This window comes from Chamaea fasciata, unplaced genomic scaffold (genome assembly GCF_029207755.1).
Source record: "Chamaea fasciata isolate MVZ Bird 193981 ecotype frontalis unplaced genomic scaffold, bChaFas1.0.hap1 SCAF_407, whole genome shotgun sequence".
In the NCBI taxonomy this organism is placed as follows: domain Eukaryota; kingdom Metazoa; phylum Chordata; class Aves; order Passeriformes; family Sylviidae; genus Chamaea; species Chamaea fasciata.
The window spans coordinates 1-21,459 of NW_027094492.1; the positions used below are offsets into that span (position 1 = coordinate 1).

Below are 21,459 nucleotides of genomic sequence, written 5' to 3' on the forward strand. Positions count from 1 at the left end.
GGGGGTGGGGGGGGGCGGAAATGGCGCCGGGCCCGTTCGTGAAGACGCCACAAAATGGCGGCGGCGGCGGCGGCGGCCCCGCGCCCGGCGCCCGTGGCTCCGGTTCCCTCGGCCTGGGCGTCCCGTGGCCTCTCCCGGGGGGAGCCCCCTGGAGGCCCCGCCTCGGCCCGTCCTCCGCATCGCCCTCGGAATTCCCTCCTGCTTCTCCCGCAGGATCTTCTCGGGGAATTCCCCCTGGATTCCTCCTCAGGATCCCTCCTGGAAATTGCCCTGGATCCCCTCAGGATCCTCGCGGGGTTCCCCCTTGGATCTTGCCTGGGTTCCCTCTGGAAGTTCCCCTGGAGCCCCCCAGGATCTCCCTGGAATTTCCCCTGAATCCCCTCAGGATTCCCCTGGAATTCCCCTGGAATTCCCCTGGAATTTCCCCTGGATCCCCTCAGGATTCCCCTGGAATTTCCCCTCAGGATTCCCCTGGAATTTCTCCCGGATCGCCTCAGGGTTCCCCTGGAATTTCCCCTCAGGATTCCCTCAGGATTCCCCTGGAATTTCCCCTGAATCCCCTCAGGATTCCCCTGGAATTTCCCCTGAATCCCCTCAGGATTCCCCTGGAATTTCCCCTGGATCCCCTCAGGATTCCCTTGGAATTTCCCCTCAGGATTTCCCTGGAATTTCCCCTCAGGATTCCCCTGGAATTCCCCTGGAATTTCCCCTCAGGATTCCCCTGGAATTTCTCCTGGATCCCCTCAGGGTTCCCCTGGAATTTCCCCTGGAATTCCCCTGGAATTTCTCCCGGATCCCCTCAGGGTTCCCCTCTGGAATTCCCTCAATCCAATCTTGTCCAGCTGGAACCTGGAAACTTTTCCCTCCCTGGAATCTTTTTGGGGGAATGGCAAAGCAGAAATATTCCCAAAATTCGGGATTTTATTCCCACTTGCAGCCTCCATCCTTTTTTCCCCCTAAATCCACATTCAGGAGCTGCAAAAATTCCTTGAAAATGGAATTTTCCTCCATTTTTTTCTGGACACAAAAATCCCTCCGGGACAATTTTTCCTCCTTTTCCTGGATTTTCTGGCCCCGGTGGGAAGTTCTCGCTTCAATCCTTTTTTTTTTTTTCCCGTCGTTTTTAAAGGATTTTTTTGTAATTTTTTTTTTTTTAAATTAAAAATTGAGATGAGAAAGCAGCAGCGGGGTGGGAATATTAAATGTGGAAAATTAAATGTGGAAAATTAAATGTGGAAAATTCAACGTGGGAAATTCAACGTGGGAAATTCAACGTGGGAAATTCAACGTGGGAAATCCGACGTGGATGGAAAACGAAATAGGGAAAACTTGGGAATAACCGTTCTTTCTCCCAGGCTGGCTTGCTTTCCCAGGCTCCCCTTTGGGATTTGGCCTTGGGAAAACCGGGAAAATTTGGGGAAAATTGGGAATTTTTCCTTTCCCTGCTGAATTTCTCCCCTTTTTTTCCCCTCAGGGTACGGCACGTGGAGCACCGGGGCCGGCGGCACCCAGGGTGAGTTTTCCCAAAGCTTTGCCTGGATTTTTCCCTTTTTTTCCCTCTTTTCCCTTCTCCTTTTCCTTTTCTCTCCTTTTTTCCCTTTTCCTCTTTTTTCCTCCCATTCCCCCCCCCTTTTTTCCTTGTTTTTCCTCCCTTTTTTCTCCATTTTTTTCCCATTTTTTCTCTTTTCCCTGTTTCCCCTTTCCCGTTTTTCCGTGAAAAATTCCCCTTTTTCCCTGAAAAATTCCTGCTTTTCCCTGGAAAATTCCCATTTTTCTGTGAAAAATCCCCCTTTTTTCCATGTAAAATTCCTGGTTTTCCCCTTGAAACGTTCCCATTTTCCCCATGAAAAATTTCCCCTTTTCCCATGAGAAATTCCCGTTTTCCCGTTAAAAATTCCCGTTTTCCCGTTAAAAATTCCGGCTTTCCCCGTTTTTCCCCCAGGTTCCTACGGCGCCAACGCGACGAGCTGGCAAGGTGGGTGTGAGGGGAGCCCTGGGGATTCCTTGGGAATGCGGCAATTCCCACAGCTCCTGCCCAAATCCCCTCGTCCTGCCTCTGCTCCGGCCCTTTTCCCTCCTTTCCCAACTTTTCCCTCCTTTTCCCCACTTTTCCCTCCTTTTTCCTTCCCCTTTTCCCCTTTTCCCCCTTTTCCCCCTCCCCCCCTCCCTTTATCCCAATTTTTTCTCTGGCTTTTCCCTGCTGGGATCCCACCCCTCAAACTCTTTAATTAACCCCTCAATTCCCCCCTCATTAATGAACTCATTCCTAATTAACCCCTTAATGCCATTCGCTCCTCCACTCTCTGGAGGCTCCCACTCCAACCCCAAAATTCCCAAAACCCCCCAAATTCCTTCAGAATCATCCCGGCCTTTTCCCGGCTGGGGTCCCCCTTCTCTAACGCTTTAATGAGCCCCCTAATTAACCGGTGAATTGATTAATTAACCCGCAGGCTATGAAGGCTACGAGTTCTACACCCCCCCGAGCTCGGCGCCCTCGGGCGGCTCCTACGGCTACGGGGGAGGGGCGGCCGGCTCCTGGGACACGCCGAAGGCTCCGGAGCTGGGCTTGGGATCCACCGAGGGATCCGCCGGATCCGGGGCCGCCTTCGCCTCGGGATCGTCCTCGGGAGCCGCCTTTGGATCGGGATCCGGAGCCGCCTTTGGATCGGGGTCCGGAGCCGCCTTTGGGTCGGGATCTGGAGCCTTTGGATCGGGATCTGGAACCTTTGGATCGGGATCTGGAGCCGCCTTTGGATCAGGATCTGGAGCCGCCTTTGGATCGGGATCTGGAGCCGCCTTTGGCTCGGGATCTGCAGCCTTTGGATCGGGGTCTGGAGCTGCCTTTGGATCGGGATCTGGGGCTGCCTTTGGATCAGGAGCCACCTTTGGATCGGGATCTGGGGCTGCCTTTGGCTCAGCAGCTGGAGCCTTTGGATCGGGATCCGGGACAGCCTTTGCATCGGGATCTGCGGCCTTTGGCTCAGGATCCGGGACCTCCTTCGGCTCGGGATCCGCTCTGGGCCTGGGCTCCGGATCCGCCTTCGGCTCGGGATCCGGGACCTCCTTCGGCTCGGGATCCGCCCTGGGCCCGGCCTCCGGCGACCTCCCGGCCTCCAGCCCCGACTCCATCATCGCCAAGATCAACCAGCGCCTCGACCTGCTGGCCAAGGAGGGCGGGGCCGGCGACGCCCGCGACGAGCGCGACAGGTGGGCCGCCCGCCCCGCCCCCTGCCCCGCCCCCTGCCCCGCCCACGGCCACGCCACGCCCCCCATCCGCCTTTCGCCCCGCCCCCGCACCGCCCACGGCCCGCCCACGCCCACGCCCACGCCCCCCGGGCCTTCCAGCGGTTTTTCCCCGAATTCTCCACGTTTATCCCAATATTCCAGTGGTTGTCCCGAGAATTCCAGTGGCTCTCCCAGATTGCCCCGGGGTTTTCCTGAAATTCCGGCGGGTTTTTTCTTCCCCGAAATTTCCTCTGTTTTCCGGTTAATTCCGGGAATTCGAGAGTTCCGTGTCGGTTTTCCGTGGCTTTCTCCCAAAATTCCAGTGCTTTTCCCAAATTTCCAGTGTTTTTCCCAGGAATTCCGACGTTTATCCCGATATTCCAGTGTTTTTCCCAAATTCTCAGTGCTTTTCCCAGGGATTCCAGTGCTTTTCCCAAATTTCCAGTGGCTTTCCCAGGAATTCCGACGTTTATCCCGATATTCCGGTGCTTTTCCCGAATTCCCAGCCTTCCTTCCCGATGCCCATTCCCGGTTTTCCTTCCCCGTTTCCCATTCCCAATCCCCACTCGGTGTCCCCCTTCCCCCCCAGCTCCTTCCGCTTTGGCTCGCGGCTCGGGATTCCCTTTTATCCCGGAATTCCAGGAGGGGGGGACGATGGGAATCCACGCTTGAAAACCCCTTCGCTTCATCCCGGAATCCCAGCGGATCTTTACGATCCGGAACCCGCGGAAATCTCGGGATCCCCGCGCCCCTCGAATCCCCTTTCCCCGGCCCCCGATCTTGCCTTTCATTCCCGATTCCCGTTCCCGCTGTGGATTTCCGTTCTCCCAGGGCGCAGGAGGGATCCCTGCCCCTCGTTCCCGGCCCCGATCCCCATCTCCGTTCCCGAGTTTCATTCCCGGTCTCGTTCCTCCTTCCCCTTTCGGCTCCTCCCTCTCGGGCTCTCCAAACTCCCTTTATCCCAGACTCCGAGTCCCCGATCCCGATTTCCATTCCCGAGTTTCATTCCCGGTCTTTTCCTCCTTCCCCTTTCGGCTCCTCCCTCTCGGGCTCTCCAAACTCCCTTTATCCCGGGCTGCGAGTCCCGATCCCGATTTCCATTCCCGAGTTTCATTCCCGGTCTCGTTCCTCCTTCCCCTTTCGGCTCTTCCCTCTCGGGCTCTCCAAACTCCCTTTATCCCAAACTCCGAGTCCCGATCCCGATTTCCATTCCCGAGTTTCATTCCCGGTCTTTTCCTCCTTCCCCTTTCGGCTCCTCCCTCTCGGGCTCTCCAAACTCCCTTAATCCCGAACTCCGAATCCCCGATCCCGATTCCCCGTCCCGCGCTCACGCGTCCTCTCTCTCCCCGCAGCTCCTTCCGCTTCGACTCGTTCGCGGCGGAGGCGGCGCGCGCCGCCCGCCAGCCGCCGCCCGGGGAGGCGCGGCCGGCCCGCGCCAACGCCGCCGACTCCCGCGACTCCCGCGACTCCCGCGACTCCCGCGACTCCCGCGGCCGCTGCCGGCCCCGCCCGCCGCCCGCCGGGCCCCGCCCGCCGCCCGCCGGGCCCCGCCCGCCGCGCTGGAGCCGCGCCCGGCCGCCGTTCCCGGGACACGCCGCCGGCGGCCGCCGCGCCGCCCGAGCGCTGCCCTCGCTCTTCTCCCAGGCCCTGGTGCCCGACTACCCCGACTACCCCGACTACCCCGACTATCCCGACTATCCCGACTATCCCGACTACCCCGACTATCCCGACTACCCCGACTATCCTGACTATCCCGACTACCCCGATTACCCCGATTATCCCGACTACCCCGGCGACTATCCCGGCGATTATCCCGACTATCCCGGCGAGCTGGGGATGCTGGGAATGCCGGCAATGGGCCGAGCCCCCTACGGCGTGAGGAGGAGGGACAGGATGGGCGCGCTGCCCTGGAGCGGCCTGCCGGTGGTGAGGGCGAACTCCGACCTCTCCCGCTTCGGCCCCGCTTCGGCCCCCTTCTCCCCGCGTCATTCCCACTTTTTCCCACTTTATTCCCACTTTATTCCCAGTTTTTCCCACTTTATTCCCTCTTTTTCCTTCTTCTTCCCTCGTTTTCCCACTTTATTCCCATTTTATTCCCACTTTTCCCCACTTTTTCCCTTTTTCCCACTTTTTTCCCTCTTTTTCCCACTTTATTCCCACTTTTTCCCTTTTTCCCACTTTTTTCCCTCTTTTTCCCACTTTATTCCCACTTTTTCCCACTTTCTTCCCGGTCTATTCCTAGTTTTTCCCAGTTTATCCCCAGTTTTCCCACTTTATTCCCACTTTTTCCCCACTTTTTTCCCCTCTTTTTCCCACCTTTTTTCCGCTCTTTTTCCCCCTTTCTTCCCACTTTTTCCCACCTTTATCCCACTTTTTTCCCCCCACTTTTCCTACCTTCTCCCACTTTTTCCCCCTTTTTTCCCACCTTTCCCCAATTTCTCCCCACTTTTCCCCCTTTTTTCCCAGTTTCCCTCTTTTTTTCCCACTTTTCCCCCTTTTTTCCCAGTTTCCCTCTTTTTTCCCACTTCTCCCCCCTCCTTTCTTTTCCCCTCTTTTTTCCCACCTTTCCCATCTTTTTCCCCAACTCCCGAGAATTCCGGCTCCAAACCCTGAGCCAGCCCCTGGAATTGCCCTCGTACAATTCCCGCGGTTTCCTCCCACGCCCTCTCCCGTTTGTCCGTCCCCGTCCCCCCAATTCCCGGGATTTCCCCGTTTTCCAGGGCCGGCGCCGGGGTTTCCGCGCTCGCTCCGGCGGCCGCTGGGAGCCCGAGGGGGCCCGGAAGCGGAAACGCTCCCGCAGCGGCGACGGCGACGCCGGGAACGGCGCCGGGAACGACGCCGGGAATAGCGCCGGGAACGACGCCGGGAATGACGCCGGGAATAGCGCCGGGAACGACGAGGGAGACGAGCCCAGGAACGGCCCCAGCGACAGCGAGCGCGACTCCGAGCGCGGTAACGCCCTTCCCACGATTCCCAGCCTCTTCCTGGGAATTCCCCGCCTCCTTCCCACAATTCCCAGCTTTTTTCCCAAATTTCCAGCCTTTTCCTGGGAATTTCCAGGGTTTTTTCCCGTGAATTTCCAGCCCTCTCTCCTGGTTTTCCCCCTTCCTTTCCCGGATTTCTACTCTTTTCCTGTAGATTTCCACCCTTGCCCTGGGAAATTCCCCCTTTCTTTCCCCCCTCAATTTCCAGCTTTTTCCTGGGAATTTCTGCCCTTTTCCTGGGAATTTTCAACTTTTTCCTGGGAATTTCCAGCTTTTTCCTGGGAATTTTCAACTTTTCCTGCGAATTTCCAGCTTTTTCCTGGGAATTTCTGCCCTTTTCCCTGGCATTTCCACCTTTTCCTGAGGATTTCCGCCCTTTTCCCAGTTCCATCCCTTTTCCCTGAGTTCTCTGGCTTTTGCTGGGAATTCCCAGCCTTTTCCTGGGAATTTCCACCTTTTTCCCAGAATTCCTTTTTCCACCTTTCCTGGGATTTTCCTGGGATTTTCCGGGGATTTTCCTGGCATTGTCGGGCAGATTTTCCTCCTTTTCCCAGGAATTCCCGCCTGTCTTTCCCCCGGGATTTTCTCCCCTTTTCCCTGGATTTTCCCGGGATTTCCCCCTTTCCCCCGGGATTTTCTCCCCTTTTCCCTGGATTTTCCCCTTCTCCATGAAATTTCCCCCTTCTCCCGGGTTTTTTCCCCGTTTCCTGCCCTTCTTCCCCGACTCCTGGGATTTTTCCGTCGAAGTTTTCCCGTTTCCCCTCAGGAGACGAAGGGGAAGGAGAAGAGAAATCCCTGGATGAGGCGGACAAAGGTGTAAGTCACCCGGGGATCCCCAGAATCCGGGAGGAGTGGGGGGAAAACCGGGAATCTGGGGATCCAAATTCCCACCTGCTGCTTTTCCCCAGGGAAATCCCAAGGGAAAAAAATCCTGGAAGTTTCTCATTTTCCTTCTGTGTTTTCCAGGAGATCCCGGAGTCCCTTTTCCAGGAGAATTCCCGGAGTTTTGGAGGGAGCTGGGGGAGAAAATTCCCGGAATTTGGGGATTTTCCGGCTTTTTTTTAGGGATTTGTGGCTGGGAAAGGGGGAGAATCCCCAGAATTCCGGAGGTTTTTTTCCAGGTTTTGGGGGAATTTGGGATGGGAATTCCCAAAACTTCCAGGCTGGAGTTTCCCACCCCCAACACCAGCCAAGGTCGGGATTTTCTCCCGGCTTTTCCTGATGGATTTTGAGGAATTTTGGGGGTTTTTGGGAGGAGTTTTTGGGCTTTTTGAAGGAATTTTGGGAGTTGAAAACGAGAAATTGGGGAAAAATTGGAATTGGGGAAAAGTGGGGGGGGGGAGGGGGAGGCCAAAGGAAGGGAAGACGGGAGAGGGGGCGGGAAAACTGGGGGGGAGGGGAAATCGGGGAAAAATCCGGGGGGAATTGGGTAAATTGGGGAAATTGGGGAAAAATCCGGGGAAAATTGGGAAAATTGGGGAAATTGGGGAAAAATCCGGGGAAAATTGGGGGAAATTGGGAAAATTGGGGGAAATTGGGGAAAACGGGAAAAAACTCGGGGAGAAACTGAGAATTTCTGGGGAAAACCAGGGAAAAGGTCGGGAAAAAGGCGGGAAAAATGGGGAAAAATCTGGAAAAATGGGGGAAAAATGAGGAAAAATGAGGGAAAATCTGGAAAAATGGGGAAAAATCAGGAAAAATAGGGAAAATCCGGAGAAATGAGGGAAAATCCGGAGAAATGGGGAGAAAGAAGGAAAAGTTTGGTCAAGGCAAGGGCTGCCAGGGATTTGGGAATTCCGGGGCAGGACTCCGGGGCTGCGAATTCCCGGATTTCCCCCCAGGCTCGGAGGACGAGGACGAGGAGGTGAAGAAGAGACGGGAGAAGCAGCGAAGGCGCGACCGGCTCCGGGACCGAGCCATGGACCGGTGCGGCGCTCCCGGAATTCCCGGGAAATTGGGAATTCCTGGAGGTCGGGGGGGATGGTGGAGGTTTGGGGGATGTTTGGGGAGTTGCGGGGAATTTTAGGCAATTCTGAGGGAATTTTTTGGGAATTCCGGGGAATTTTGGGAGAATTTTGAGGGAGTTTGGGGGAATTTCGGGGAATTTTGGGGAATTTTGAGGGAGTTTTGGGGAATTTCTGGGAGTTTTAGGGAATTCTGAGGGAATTTTTTGGGAATTTCTGGGAATTTTGAGGAGTTTTAGGGAATTTTGGGGGAATTTCTGGGAATTTTGGGGGGAATTTTGGGGAATTTCTGGGGAGTTTTGGGGGGCAGATTTGGGGGAATTCCTGCAAATTTTGGGGAGTTTTCGGAAATTTGGGAATTTTTGGAGAGTCTTTGGGAACTTCGGGGAGTTCCTGGGAACTTTGGGGAAATTTCTGGGAATTTTGGGCGGAATTTTTAGGAATTTCAGGGGAGTTTTGGGGAATTTCTGGGAATTCTGAGGGAATTTTTGGGGAATTTCTGGGAATTTTGGGCGGAATTTTTCGGAATTTCTGGGAGTTTTGGGGGAGTTTTGGGGAATTTCTGGGAATTTCGGGGAATTCTGAGGGAGTTTTTCGGGAATTTCTGGGAATTTTGGGCGGAATTTTTCGGAATTTCTGGGAGTTTTGGGGGAGTTCCTGGGAACTTTGAGGGATTTCTGGGAATTTTTCGGGAGTTTTGGGGGGTAAATTTTGGGGAATTTTTTGGGGCTTTTTTGGCCGTGTTTGGGCTCGGAACTTTTGGGAATTTTCGGAGGAATTTTCGGGAATTTTCTCGGCCTCTCCGCAGGATCCAGTTTGCCTGCTCCGTGTGCAAATTCCGGAGTCTGGAGGAGGAGGAAATCCAGAGGCACCTGGAGAGCAAATTCCACCGGGACACGCTGCGCTACATCGGCACCAAACTCCCCGACAAAACCGTCCAGTTCCTCCAGGTCGGCCAAACCAAACCCGAGCCCGCCGGCAATTTCCAGCTCCGGCCAAGTTTGGGAGGGTTTGGGAATTTTTTCCAAGATTTTGGGGGATTTTTTTGCATTTTTTTTCGGCGTTTTTAAGTGAAAAAGTCGGAATTTTTTTTCCAGATTTTTTTTTTTTTTTTTTTTTTCCCGGATTTTTTTTTTTCCTGGGTCTCGTTCAGGATTTCTTTGGGATTTTTTCCCACTTGGATATTCGGGATGTTTGGGGGAAATTTTGGGAGTTTTTTTGGAATTTTTTGAGGGTAAAATCTGGGATTTGGAGGGGGTTTTTTTTGGAATTTTTGGGGAGTTTTTTTTTGGCTTTTTTAAAGATGTTTTTAAGTCAAAAAATCGGAATTTTTCCGGATCTTTTCCCCGGGTTTTTCCGGGACTTCTTTGGGATTTTCCAAAGTTGAATTTTTGGGATTTTTGGAGGGATTTTTTCCGTGGCGGAATTCCCGGGGTTTTGGGCCAGAATTCCCCAGATTTCCCGCTGATTTCAGCCCAGAATTCCCAGATTTTCACGGTGTTTTTTGCCCGCAACTCCCAGATTTTGGGCTGGAATTCCAAAGATTTTCCTGGCACTTTCCAGGCCGGAATTCCCAGATTTTCCCGCTGTTTTTCAGGCCGGAATTCCCAGGATTTCTGTCCCGAATTCCTGGATTTTCCTGGTGGTTTCGGCCCAGAATTCCCAGGATTTCGGGGCCAGAATTCCCAGACTTCCCAGGATTTTCCTGGTGTTTTCGGCCCGGAATTCCCAGATTCCCCCGGAATTCCCAGATTTCCCCGTTTCCTCAGGAGTACATCGTGAACAGGAACAGGAAGATCGAGAAGCGGCGCCAGGAGCTCACGGAGAAGGACGGGAACAAACAGCGGCCGGATCCCTTCAAGGGTGGGCAGGAGAATCCCGGAATTCCCGGAATTCCCGGGGGGTTCGGGAATTTTCACCTGCCAGATTCGGGGATTCTCTGGGATTGCTTTGGGGTTTTCTGCCCGCTTTCATTGGGGAATTTTTTTCAGGTTTCAGTCGGAATTTTTCCTGGCTGGATTCCGGAATTTTTTTTTCCCTGGGGTTATTTGGGATTTTTTTTTTCTTTCCTGGTTTTATTTGGGAATTTTTCGGGAATTGTTCCCCAGGGATCGGGCAGGAGCGTTCCCCGGGGGGGATCCAGTGGATTGTCCCCGGGGCCGATGGAATTTCGGGAATCGTCCCCAGGGATCGGGCAGGAGCGTTCCCCGGGGGGGATCCAGTGGAGCCGATGGAATTTCGGGAATCGTCCCCAGGGATCGGGCAGGAGCGTTCCCCGGGGGGGATCCAGTGGAGCCGATGGAATTTCGGGAATCGTCCCCAGGGATCGGGCAGGAGCGTTTCCGGGGGGGATCCAGTGGATTGTCCCCGGGGCCGATGGAATTTCGGGAATCGTCCCCAGGGATGGGGCAGGAGCGTTTCCGGGGGGAATCCAGTGGATTGTCCCCGGGGCCGATGGAATTCCGGGAATCGTCCCCAGGGATGGGGCAGGAGCGTTTCCGGGGGGGATCCAGTGGATTGTCCCCGGGGCCGATGGAATTTCGGGAATCGTCCCCAGGGATCGGGCAGGAGCACTTCTTCAAGCGGATCGAGGCGGCTCACTGCCTGGCCTGTGACATGCTCATCCCGGCCCAGGGTCACCTGCTGCAGCGGCACCTCCGGTCGGCCGAGCACAACCGCAGCCGCAGGGTGAGCAATGGGGAGAATTAGCCCGGATTAGCCCGGATTATCATCCCACGGTTATCCCAAATTACCCCAAATTATCATCCCGAATTATCCCGGATCTATCCCAAATTATCCCGGGATTTATCCGGAGGTCGGCCGAGCACAACCGCAGCCGCAGGGTGAGCGCTGGGGAGAATTAGCCCGGATTATCCGGGATTATCATCCCGAATTATCCCAAATTATCATCCCACGGTTATCCCAAATTATCATCCCGAATTATCCCGGATTTGTCCCAAATTATCCCGGGATTTATCCGGAGGTCGGCCGAGCACAACCGCAGCCGCAGGGTGAGCAATGGGGAGAATTATCCCGATTTATCCCGGATTATCATCCCACGGTTATCCCAAATTACCCCAAATTATCATCCCGAATTATCCCAAATTATCATCCCACGGTTATCCCAAATTATCATCCCGAATTATCCCGGATTTGTCCCAAATTATCCTGGTTTTATCCCAAATTATCCCAAATTTATCATCCCGAATTATCCCGGATTTATCCCAAATTATCCCGGGATTTATCCGAAGGTCGGCCGAGCACAACCGCAGCCGCAGGGTGAGCAATGGGAAAAATTATCCCGATTTATCCCGCGGTTATCCCGAATTATCATCCCAAATTACCATCCCAAATTATCCCAGATTTGTCCCAAATTATCTGGGATTTATCCCAAATTATCCCAAATTTATCATCCCGAATTATCCCAAATTATCATCCCAAATTATCCCGGATTTATCCCAAATTATCCCAGATTATCATCCCAAATTATCCTGGGTTTATCCCAAATTATCCCGAATTATCATCCCGAATTATCCCAAATTACCATCCCAAATTATCCCGGATTTGTTTCAAATTATCCGGGATTTATCCCAAATTATCCCAGATTTATCATCCCAAATTATCCCAGATTATCATCCCAAATTATCCCGGATTTGTCTCAAATTATCCGGGATTTATCCCAAATTATCCCGGGTTTATCCCAAATTATTCCAAATTATCATCCCGAATTATCCGGGATTTATCCGGAGGTCGGCCGAGCACGACCGCAGCCTCAGGGTGAGAATTCCACATTGATCATCCCAAAATGATATTCCAAGAATTCCGGGATTTATTCCAAGGACTCCGGGATTTTTTCCCTGGAATCCCTTGGGGATCCCTCAGAAATTCCAGGATTTTCCCCGGAATCCATCAGGAATTCCCGGAATTGTGGGATTTTTTCCCCCCAGCCCCCTCCGAACCCCCAGAATTCCCGGGATTCCCCCCGGAATTCCCGGATTTCCCCCCAGAATTCCCAGGATTCCCCCCCCGGCCCCCAGAATTCCCAGCACTCCGCCCTTCCCGCGGCGTTCCCGGGATCGTTCCCGGCATTCCCGGCGTTCCCCGCCCGCAGGCGGCGGCCGAGCAGTTCAAGAAGACGAGTCTGCACGTGGCCAAGAGCGTCCTGAACAACAAACACATCGTCGGCATGCTGGAGCGATACCTGCAGGTACCCGACCCCGCCCCCGACCACGCCCCCGACCACGCCCCGCCGAGGAGCCCGAAACCCCACCAAAGATCCCGCCAAAAACCCCACCAAAAAACCCAAAAAATCCCACCAAAGATCCCGAAAACCCCACCAAAAAACCCAAAAAATCCCACCAAAGATCCCGAAATTCCCACCAAAAATCCCGAAATTCCCACCAAAAAACCCAAAAAATCCCACCAAAAATCCCCACCAAAAATCCCGAAATTCCCACAAAAAATCCCGCCAAAAATCCCGAAATTCCCACAAAAAAACCCAAAAAATCCCACCAAAGATCCCGAAAACCCCACCAAAAATCCCACCAAAAATCCCGAATTCCCACAAAAAAACCCACCAAAAATCCCGAAATTCCCACCAAAAATCCCGAAATTCCCACCAAAAAACCCAAAAAATCCCACCAAAAATCCCCACCAAAAATCCCGAAATTCCCACAAAAAATCCCACCAAAAATCCCGAAATTCCCACAAAAAAACCCAAAAAATCCCACCAAAAATCCCGAAAACCCCACCAAAAATCCCGCCAAAAATCCCGAATTCCCACCAAAAATCCCGCCAAAAATCCCGAAATTCCCACAAAAAAACCCGCCAAAAATCCCGAAATTCCCACAAAAAATCCCGCCAAAAATCCCGAAATTCCCACAAAAAATCCCACCAAAAATCCCGAAATTCCCACCAAAAAACCCAAAAAATCCCACCAAAAATCCCGAAAACCCCACCAAAAATCCCGCCAAAAATCCCGAATTCCCACCAAAAATCCCGCCAAAAATCCCGAAATTCCCACAAAAAAACCCGCCAAAAATCCCGAAATTCCCACAAAAAATCCCGCCAAAAATCCCGAAATTCCCACAAAAAATCCCACCAAAAATCCCGAAATTCCCACCAAAAAACCCAAAAAATCCCACCAAAGATCCCGAAAACCCCACCAAAAATCCCGCCAAAAATCCCGAATTCCCACCAAAAATCCCGCCAAAAATCCCGAAATCCCACCAAAAATCCAAAAAAATCCCACCAAAAATCCCGAAATTCCCACAAAAAATCCCAAAAAATCCCGAAAGAAAAACCCAAAAAATCCCACCAAAAATCCCACCAAAAATCCCAAATTCCCACCAAAAATCCCACAAAATCCCACCAAAACTCCCAAAATTCCCACCAAAAACCCCACCAAAGATCCCACAAAATCCCACCAAAACTCCCAAAATTCCCACCAAAAATCCCCAAAACTCCCGAGTTTTCCCCGGTTTTTTGGTGGGTTTTTGCCCCATTTTGGGTTTTTTTTTGTTTTTCCCGGTGGTTTTGGTGCATTCTGGGAAAATTTTTCGTGGTTTTTCCCCTTTTCTGGAATTCCAGCATTTCCAGAGCCAAATCCCAGAGCAGAATTCCCACAAAATTCCCAAAAAATCCCAATTTTTCCCCATTTTTTGGTGGTTTTTGCCCCATTTTGGGGTTTTTTCCCGGTGGTTTTGGTGCATTCTGGGGAATTATTTTCGTGGTTTTTCCCCTTTTTTGGGATTCCAGGATTTCCAGAGCAGAATTCCCGCCAAATTCCCACAAAATCCCCCAAAATTCCCACAAAATCCCCCAAATTCCCCCCAAATCCCGATTTTTCCCCTTTTTCCCCATTTTTTGTTTCCAGTCCAGGTTTTTCCCGGTGATTTTGGCATTTTTGGGAATTTTTTCCTCCTCTCCCGTATTCCCACATCCAAATCCCAGAAAAATCCGGGATTTTTCCCGTTGTTTTCCCCCAGTCCTGGAATTTTTCTTCCCTCCCCTTCCCGGTGCTTTTGGCATTCCTGCCGGGGGTTTTTTTGGGAATTTTTGTTCCCGATTTTTCCTCAGCATTCCACCAAAAATCCCTCAAATCCCCCAGATTCCCTCCCTGGAGCCGTTGCTCCCGGTCAGGAATTTTGGGGAATTTTGGGGAATTTGGGGAATTTGGGGCAATTCCAGGGCGGCTCCAGCCCCGTCCGGGTGAGTTCCCCTCCCCCCGCCCCAAATCCCAATCCCAGGATTCCAAACCCGCCCCGAATTCCCTGGAAATTCCCGCAGATCCCGAATTTTCCCCTTGGGGGACGCCGGGCGCGGGGGCTGGGTTGGGAATTCCGGGATCTCCCGGAATCTTCGGGGCAGGATCCGCAGCCGGGGCCCAGGAAAAGCGTCGGAGGCGCCTCCGGAGGATTCCCGGCAATTCCAACGGGAGAAGCTCCAAGATTCCCAAATTTCCTTCCCCAGCCTGGGGCTCTGGGCTCGGCCCGGGCCGGGAAAAACCCGGAAAAACGGGGAAAAAGTGGGAAAAAAAGTGGGAAAAACGGTGACTCTGCCTGCTGGGTCCTGGGGGGGGAAAAAAAAAGGGAATCGGATCCCGAAAAACGGGATTTGGGATCCGGGAAAACGGGACTTGGATCCCCAAAACACCGACTTTGGATCCTGGGAAGACGGACCTGGAGTCCTGGGAAAGCTGGGATTTTGGATCCCAGGGAAAGATCCCACGCAATGGGAGTTGGATCCCACAAAAAGGGACTCGGGATCCCTGGAAAAATCGGGATTTGGATCCCTGGAAAAAACGGGATTTGGATCCCTGGAAAAAACGGGATTTGGATCCCTGGAAAAATCGGGATTTGGATCCCTGGAAAAAACGGGATTTGGATCCCTGGAAAAAACGGGATTTGGATCCCTGGAAAAATCGGGATTTGGATCCCTGGAAAAATCGGGATTTGGATCCCTGGAAAAACGGGATTTGGATCCCTGGAAAAAACGGGATTTGGATCCCTGGAAAAACGGGATTTGGATCCCTGGAAAAAACGGGATTTGGATCCCTGGAAAAATCGGGATTTGGATCCCTGGAAAAAACGGGATTTGGATCCCTGGAAAAATCGGGATTTGGATCCCTGGAAAAATCGGGATTTGGATCCCTGGAAAAATCGGGATTTGGATCCCTGGAAAAAACGGGATTTGGATCCCTGGAAAAAACGGGATTTGGGTCCCTGGAAAAAACGGGATTTGGATCCCTGGAAAAAACGGGATTTGGATCCCGGGAGGAGTGACCTGGAGTCCCGGGACGACGGAGCTCAGCTCCAGGGAAAAACGAGATTCGGATCCCAGGAAGAGACCCGGAATCCTGGGAAAAGGGAGTTTTGGATCCCGGAAAAAACACCAGGACTTTGGATCCGGGGGGGAAAAATGGGATTTTGGATCCCGAAGGGAAAAAATGGGATTTTGGATCCCAAAGGAAAAAATGGGATTTTGGATCCCGAAGGGAAAAATGGGATTTTGGATCCTGAAAAACGGACTTTGGATCCCGGGAAAAGGGACGCTGCAGCCCGGGAAGAGGGACGCTGGATCCCCCCCCAAAAATGGGATTTGGATCCCGAGAAGAGGGACCTTGGATCCCGGGAAAGGACGGACGTTGAGTCCATGGGAAAACGGGATTTGGATCCCGGAAAAATGGGATTTGGATCCCAAAGAACGGACTTTGGATCCCAGGAAAAAGGACGTTGAGTCCAGGGGAAAACGGGATTTGGATCCCGGGGAGAAAAGGACTTTGGCGTCCAAGGAAAAGGGACGCTGGATCCCAGGAAAAAAAATGGGATTTTGCATCCCAAAAAATGGGATTTGGATCCCAAGGAAACGGAGCTCGGAGCCCGGGAAAAAGGGACCTGGAGTCCCGGGAGGAAAAAGGACGTTGAGTCCAGGGAAAAACGGGATTTGGATCCCAAAAAAATGGGATTTGGATCCCAAAAAACGGACTTTGGATCCCAGGAAAAAGGACATTGGGTCCAGGGGAAAACGGGATTTGGATCCCAAAAAAATGGGATTTGGATCCCAAAAAACGGACTTTGGATCCCAGGAAAAAGGACATTGGGTCCAGGGGAAAACGGGATTTGGATCCCGGAAAAATGGGATTTGGATCCTGGAAAAAATGGGATTTGGATCCCGGAAAAAATGGGATTTGGATCCCGGAAAAAATGGGATTTGGATCCCGGAAAACGCCTCTGGATCCCGGGAAGACGGACGTGGAGTCCTGGGAAAAGGAGGGGCGTTGGATCCCAGGAAGAGCCCCCAAATCCTGGGAAAAGGGGACGCTGAGTCCCGGGGGAAAAACCGGGATTTGGATCCCGGGAGTCCCGGGCAGAGGGACGCCGGATCCTCGGGAGACGGAGCTCGAGGCCGGGGAAAACCGGGATTTGGATCCCAGAAGAAGGACTTGGGATCCCAGGTAAAGAGGGACGCCGGATCCCCGGAGAAGGGACTTCGGATCCCAAAAAACCCGGGATTTGGATCCCAAGGAAAAGGAGCTGGGATCCCAAAGGGGGCCCGGAGTCCTGGGAGGAGAAGGACGAGGAGTCCCGGGAAAAACGGGATTTGGATCCCGGGAAAAAGGGACGTTGGAGTCCAAAGGGAAACTGGATCCCGGGAAGACGGAGCTGGAGTCCCAGGAAAAAAAAAAACCGGGATTTGGATCCCGAAAACCCCCTCCCGTTGGATCCTGGGGAAAGGGACTTGGGAGTGCCAGGAGAAGGGACCTGGATGCCGGGAAGACGGAGCTCGGCTCCGGGGAAAAACGGGAATTCGGATCCCCGGGAAAAGGAGCAGGGAAAGGACGTGGAGTCCAGGGGAACCCGGGAGGTTGGATCCCGGAAAAGGGAGTTGGGATCCCAAAAAAGGGAGTTGGGATCCCAAAAAAGGGATTTGGGATCCCAAAAAAGGGAGTTGGGATCCCAGAAAAGGGAGTTTGGATCCCGGGAAAAGGAGGGATTTTGGATCCCAAAAAAGGGATTTTGGATCCCAAAAAAGGGACTTTGGATCCCGGAAAAGGGAGTTTGGATCCTAAAAAGGGGACTTTGGATCCCAAGAAAGGGACTTTGGATCCCGGGGAAAGGAGGGATGTTGAGCCTGGGATCTGCGCTGTGTGGAGCGGGATCGTTCCCGTGCTCCCGGTCTGGGATCCCAGTCTGGGGTGGATGGATTCCCGTTTTCCCAGGTCTTCCCGTGATCCCAGGCTGGAGTCTCTCCGTCCCACGCAGCCCATCCCGGAAAAAAAAATCCCCACCCAGAATTCCACCAGGGAATGCCCAGAGGCACCAATCCCCAAAATTCCCCCCAAACCCCCCAAAGCTCCCGATTTTCCCAAAAAAACCTCCGAAACTCACCAAAAACCCAAAAAAATTCCCAGAGAAACCCCCCGAAAATTCCCAAAGAAACCCCCCGAAAATTCCCAAAGAAACCCCCCGAAAATTCCCAGAGAAACCCCCCGAAAATTCCCAGAAAAACCCCCCGAAAATTCCCAAAGAAACCCCCTGAAAATTCCCAAAGAAACCCCCTGAAAATTCCCAGAAAAACCCCCCGAAAATTCCCAGAGAAACCCCCTGAAAATTCCCAAAGAAACTCCCCGAAAATTCCCAGAAAAACCCCCCGAAAATTCCCAAAGAAACCCCCTGAAAATTCCCAGAAAAACCCCCCGAAAATTCCCAGAGAAACCCCCTGAAAATTCCCAAAGAAACCCCCTGAAAATTCCCAAAGAAACCCCCCGAAAATTCCCAGAGAAACCCCCCGAAAATTCCCAGAAAAACCCCCTGAAAATTCTCAGAGAAAACCCCAAAAATTCCCAGAGAAAACCCAAAAAAATTCCCAAAGAAACCCCCCGAAAATTCCCAAAAAACCCCCAAAATTCCCAAAGGAAAACCCTCCAAAAATCGCAGAAAAACCCAAAAATTCCCAAAAAACCCCTGGAAAGTCCCAAAAAAAACCCCCGGAGCAGGGAATCCTCGTTCAGCATCAGCCCCGGAATTCCGACGGCTCCGGAAAAAGTTGGGAGCTTTTCCCCAATTCCCAGTTTTCCGGAATTCCCGCTTCCCCTCCCCCCCCAATTTCTTTTTCTCCGCGGATTTTCTCAATTTTCCCTGATTTTTAATGACTTTTCCCCCCAAATTCCCTTAAATTCCCTTAAATTTCCCCAATTTTTCCCAAATCCCCGTGGTTTTCTCCCCAAATTCCCGTGGTTTTTCCCCAAATCCCCGTGTGTTTCTCCCAAATTTCCATTATTTTTCCCCAAATTCCCGGTTTTCCCCCCAAATCCCCGTTTTTCCCCCCAAATTCCGTTATTTCCCCCCCAATTCCCGGTTTTCCCCCCCCCAATTCCCGGTTTTCCCCCAATTCCCGGTTTTCCCCCCAATTCCTGGTTTTTCCCCCCCAATTCCCGGTTTTCCCGCAATTCCCGGTTTTTTCCCCCCAATTCCCGGTTTTCCCCCCAATTCCCGGATTTCCCCCCAATTCCCGGTTTTTTCCCCCCAATTCCCGGATTTCCCCCAATTCCCGGTTTTTCCCCCCCAATTCCCGGATTTCCCCCCAATTCCCGGTTTTCCCCCAATTCCCGGTTTCCCCCCAATTCCCGGTTTTTCCCCCCAATTCCCGGTTTTTCCCCCCCAATTCCCGGTTTCCCCCCAATTCCCGGTTTTTCCCCCAATTCCCGGTTTTTCCCCCCCAATTCCCGGTTTTCCCCCAATTCCCGGATTTCCCCCCCCCAATTCCCGGTTTTCCCAATTCCCGGTTTTTTCCCCCCAATTCCCGGTTTTCCCCCCAATTCCCGGTTTCCCCCCCAATTCCCGGTTTCCCCCAATTCCCGGTTTCCCCCCAATTCCCGGTTTTCCCCCAATTCCCGGTTTCCCCCCCAATTCCCGGTTTTTTCCCCCCAATTCCCGGTTTTTTCCCCCCAATTCCCGGTTTTTCCCCCCCAATTCCCGGTTTTCCCGCAATTCCCGGTTTTCCCGCAATCCAGGGCGAGGATCCCTTCACGGAGGAGCCGCCGGAGCCCGACGGGGAATCCCGGGAATGCCCCAACCCCGCGGAAACCATTCCCGGAAATCCCGGGATTGCCGAGGATTCCCCCAAAGGCGAGGAATTCCTGAGGGCCCCGGGGCCCCTCCTGGTGCCGCCCTTCCTGGAGGAGCCGGAAAACCCCGAAATTCCCCAAGATTCCCCGGCAAAAAGCCCGGACGGCGAGATCCCCACCCCAAAGCAAACTGAGGGAGGGGAGGGGGAAAATCCGGGGAAAATTCCCGAAAAAATGCCGGAGGAGGAGGAAAAAATGCCGGGAAAAGAGGAAAAAACCCCGGAAAAAGAGGAAAAAAACCCGGAAAAAACCCCGGAAAAAAACCCGGAAAAAAACCCGGAAGAAACCCCGGAAGAAACCCCGGAAGAAACCCCGGAAAAGGAGGAAGAGAAAAGTTTGGAAGAGCCGTGAAAATCCCAGGAAAAGGTGAGGATTGAACCCCTGAAACTGGGATTTTTCCAGGCTGGAATTTTGGGGATAATTCCTGGGAAATTTCATTTCAAATTATTTAATTTTTTTTTCCAGGATTTTTTGTTGTTGTTGTTGTTTTGTTTTTTTTGTTTTTCCAGGTAAAGAATCCACGGAGCCGAAATTCCCGGATTTTTCTCATCCCTGTGGAATTTTTGGGGGGGGGGAATTTCAAGAAGAAAAAACCTCCCCCGCCCCCCCCCCAAAAAAAAAAAATAGGAAAAAACCAAAACTTAGGAAGTTTGGAAAATTCCAATAAAAGCCGAGATCCAATCCCGGGAATTTCCTTCTTTCTGATCCCCAGATCCCTCAGTTTCAGGGAAGGTTTCTCCCCGAAAACCTGGAATTTTTCCCTGGAATTTTCCTTTCCCTCATTCCCGGGGCGGATTTGGGGCCGGAGCAGAAGTTTTAAGGAACGATCCCGTTCCAAAGGGGGAGTTCGGGGCGAGAAATTCCAAATTTTTCTCCTCCCCCCCCCCCCCCAAAAAATCTCCATTTTCCAGCAAAATTCAACAGCTCCAACCCCCGCTCGTTTTTTCATCTTTTTTTCCCTAAAGAATTCCCAAAAATCTCCGGAATTCTCGACGGAATACTCAATAAATCCCTGAGTTCTGGTGCGGTTTGTTTTTTAACCAAAATCCTTTTTTTTTTTCCACCTCAAAAACCCGGGAGAGTTCCCCAAACGTGGGAAATTCTGAGGAGGGTTTCTCCCGAATTTCTCTGGAATGGGAAAAATTTCCCGGAAGGAATTTTGGGGAGGGATGGGGATCTCCCCCCCCCCGGGGACATCACAGTCCAAAATCCCCCCAAATGTCCCCAAAATCCCCGAAATGTCCCCAAAATCCCCCAAATGTCCCCAAAATCCCCCCAAATGTCCCCAAAATCCCCCCAAATGTCCCCAAAATCCCCCAAATGTCCCCAAAATCCCCCCAAATGTCCCCAAAATCCCCCCAAATGTCCCCAAAATCCCCGAAATGTCCCCAAAATCCCCGAAATGTCCCCAAAATCCCCCAAATGTCCCCAAAATCCCCCCAAATGTCCCCAAAATCCCCCCAAATGTCCCCAAAATCCCCCAAATGTCCCCAAAATCCTCCCCGAAATGTCCCCAAACCCCCCAAATGTCCCCAAAATCCCCCCAAATGTCCCCAAAATCCCCCAAATGTCCCCAAAGTTGTCCCCAGGACCCCCCTCGCTGTCCCCCGGTGTCCCGTCCCCACCATCCGCGACTCTCCCGGTGTCTCCCGGTCCCTTCGATGTCCCGCCGGGACCTCCCCCGGGATCCCCGCCGTGTCCCCTCCATCATCCGGGACCTTCCCGGTGTCCCCCCGGTGTCCCCCCCATGTCCCCGGTGACCCCCCCATGTCCCCCATGTCCCCCCGGTGTCCCCCCCCGGTGCCCCCCCGGTGTCCCCCCCCGTGTCCCCGGTGTCCCCCCCGGTGTCCCCCCCATGTCCCCGGTGTCCCCCCCCGGTGTCCCCCCCCATGTCCCCCCGGTGCCCCCTCCATGTCCCCGGTGTCCCCCCGGTGTCCCCCCCGGTGTCCCCGGTGTCCCCCCCATGTCCCCGGTGTCCCCCCCGGTGTCCCCCCCATGTCCCCGGTGTCCCTCCCGGTGTCCCCTCGCTGTCCCCCCCCGGTGTCCCCACGGTGTCCCCCCCATGTCCCCGGTGTCCCCCCGGTGTCCCCTCCATGTCCCCCCCGGTGTCCCCTCCATGTCCCCCCCATGTCCCCCCCCGGTGTCCCCTCCATGTCCC

At 53.2% G+C, this 21,459-nt stretch overlaps 1 protein-coding gene across 1 annotated transcript; it reads left to right on the plus strand.

Annotated features, from left to right (window-relative positions):
• Positions 1-20: 20 nt before the first annotated feature.
• LOC136305433 (A-kinase anchor protein 8-like) lies at positions 21-20,187 on the plus strand. The gene is made up of 14 exons (XM_066208688.1): positions 21-102; positions 1,451-1,513; positions 1,943-1,975; positions 2,451-3,207; positions 4,578-5,151; positions 5,946-6,177; positions 6,976-7,023; positions 8,051-8,135; positions 8,982-9,123; positions 9,943-10,036; positions 10,731-10,861; positions 12,285-12,380; positions 19,188-19,667; positions 19,811-20,187. The coding sequence occupies exons 1-13, from the start codon at positions 21-23 to the stop codon at positions 19,650-19,652; spliced, it is 2,802 nt and encodes a 933-aa protein (XP_066064785.1). The 3' UTR covers positions 19,653-19,667; positions 19,811-20,187.
• Positions 20,188-21,459: the final 1,272 nt, after the last annotated feature.

Excerpts from the sequence above, each read along its gene's own strand:
- LOC136305433 (XM_066208688.1), top strand. The coding sequence starts at position 21 with ATGGCGCCGGGCCCGTTCGTGAAGACGCCACAAAATGGCGGCGGCGGC. Across the intron at positions 7,024-8,050 it reads CCTGGATGAGGCGGACAAAG|GCTCGGAGGACGAGGACGAG; the intron begins GTGTAAGTCACC and ends ATTTCCCCCCAG. Across the intron at positions 12,381-19,187 it reads TGCTGGAGCGATACCTGCAG|GGCGAGGATCCCTTCACGGA; the intron begins GTACCCGACCCC and ends CCCGCAATCCAG.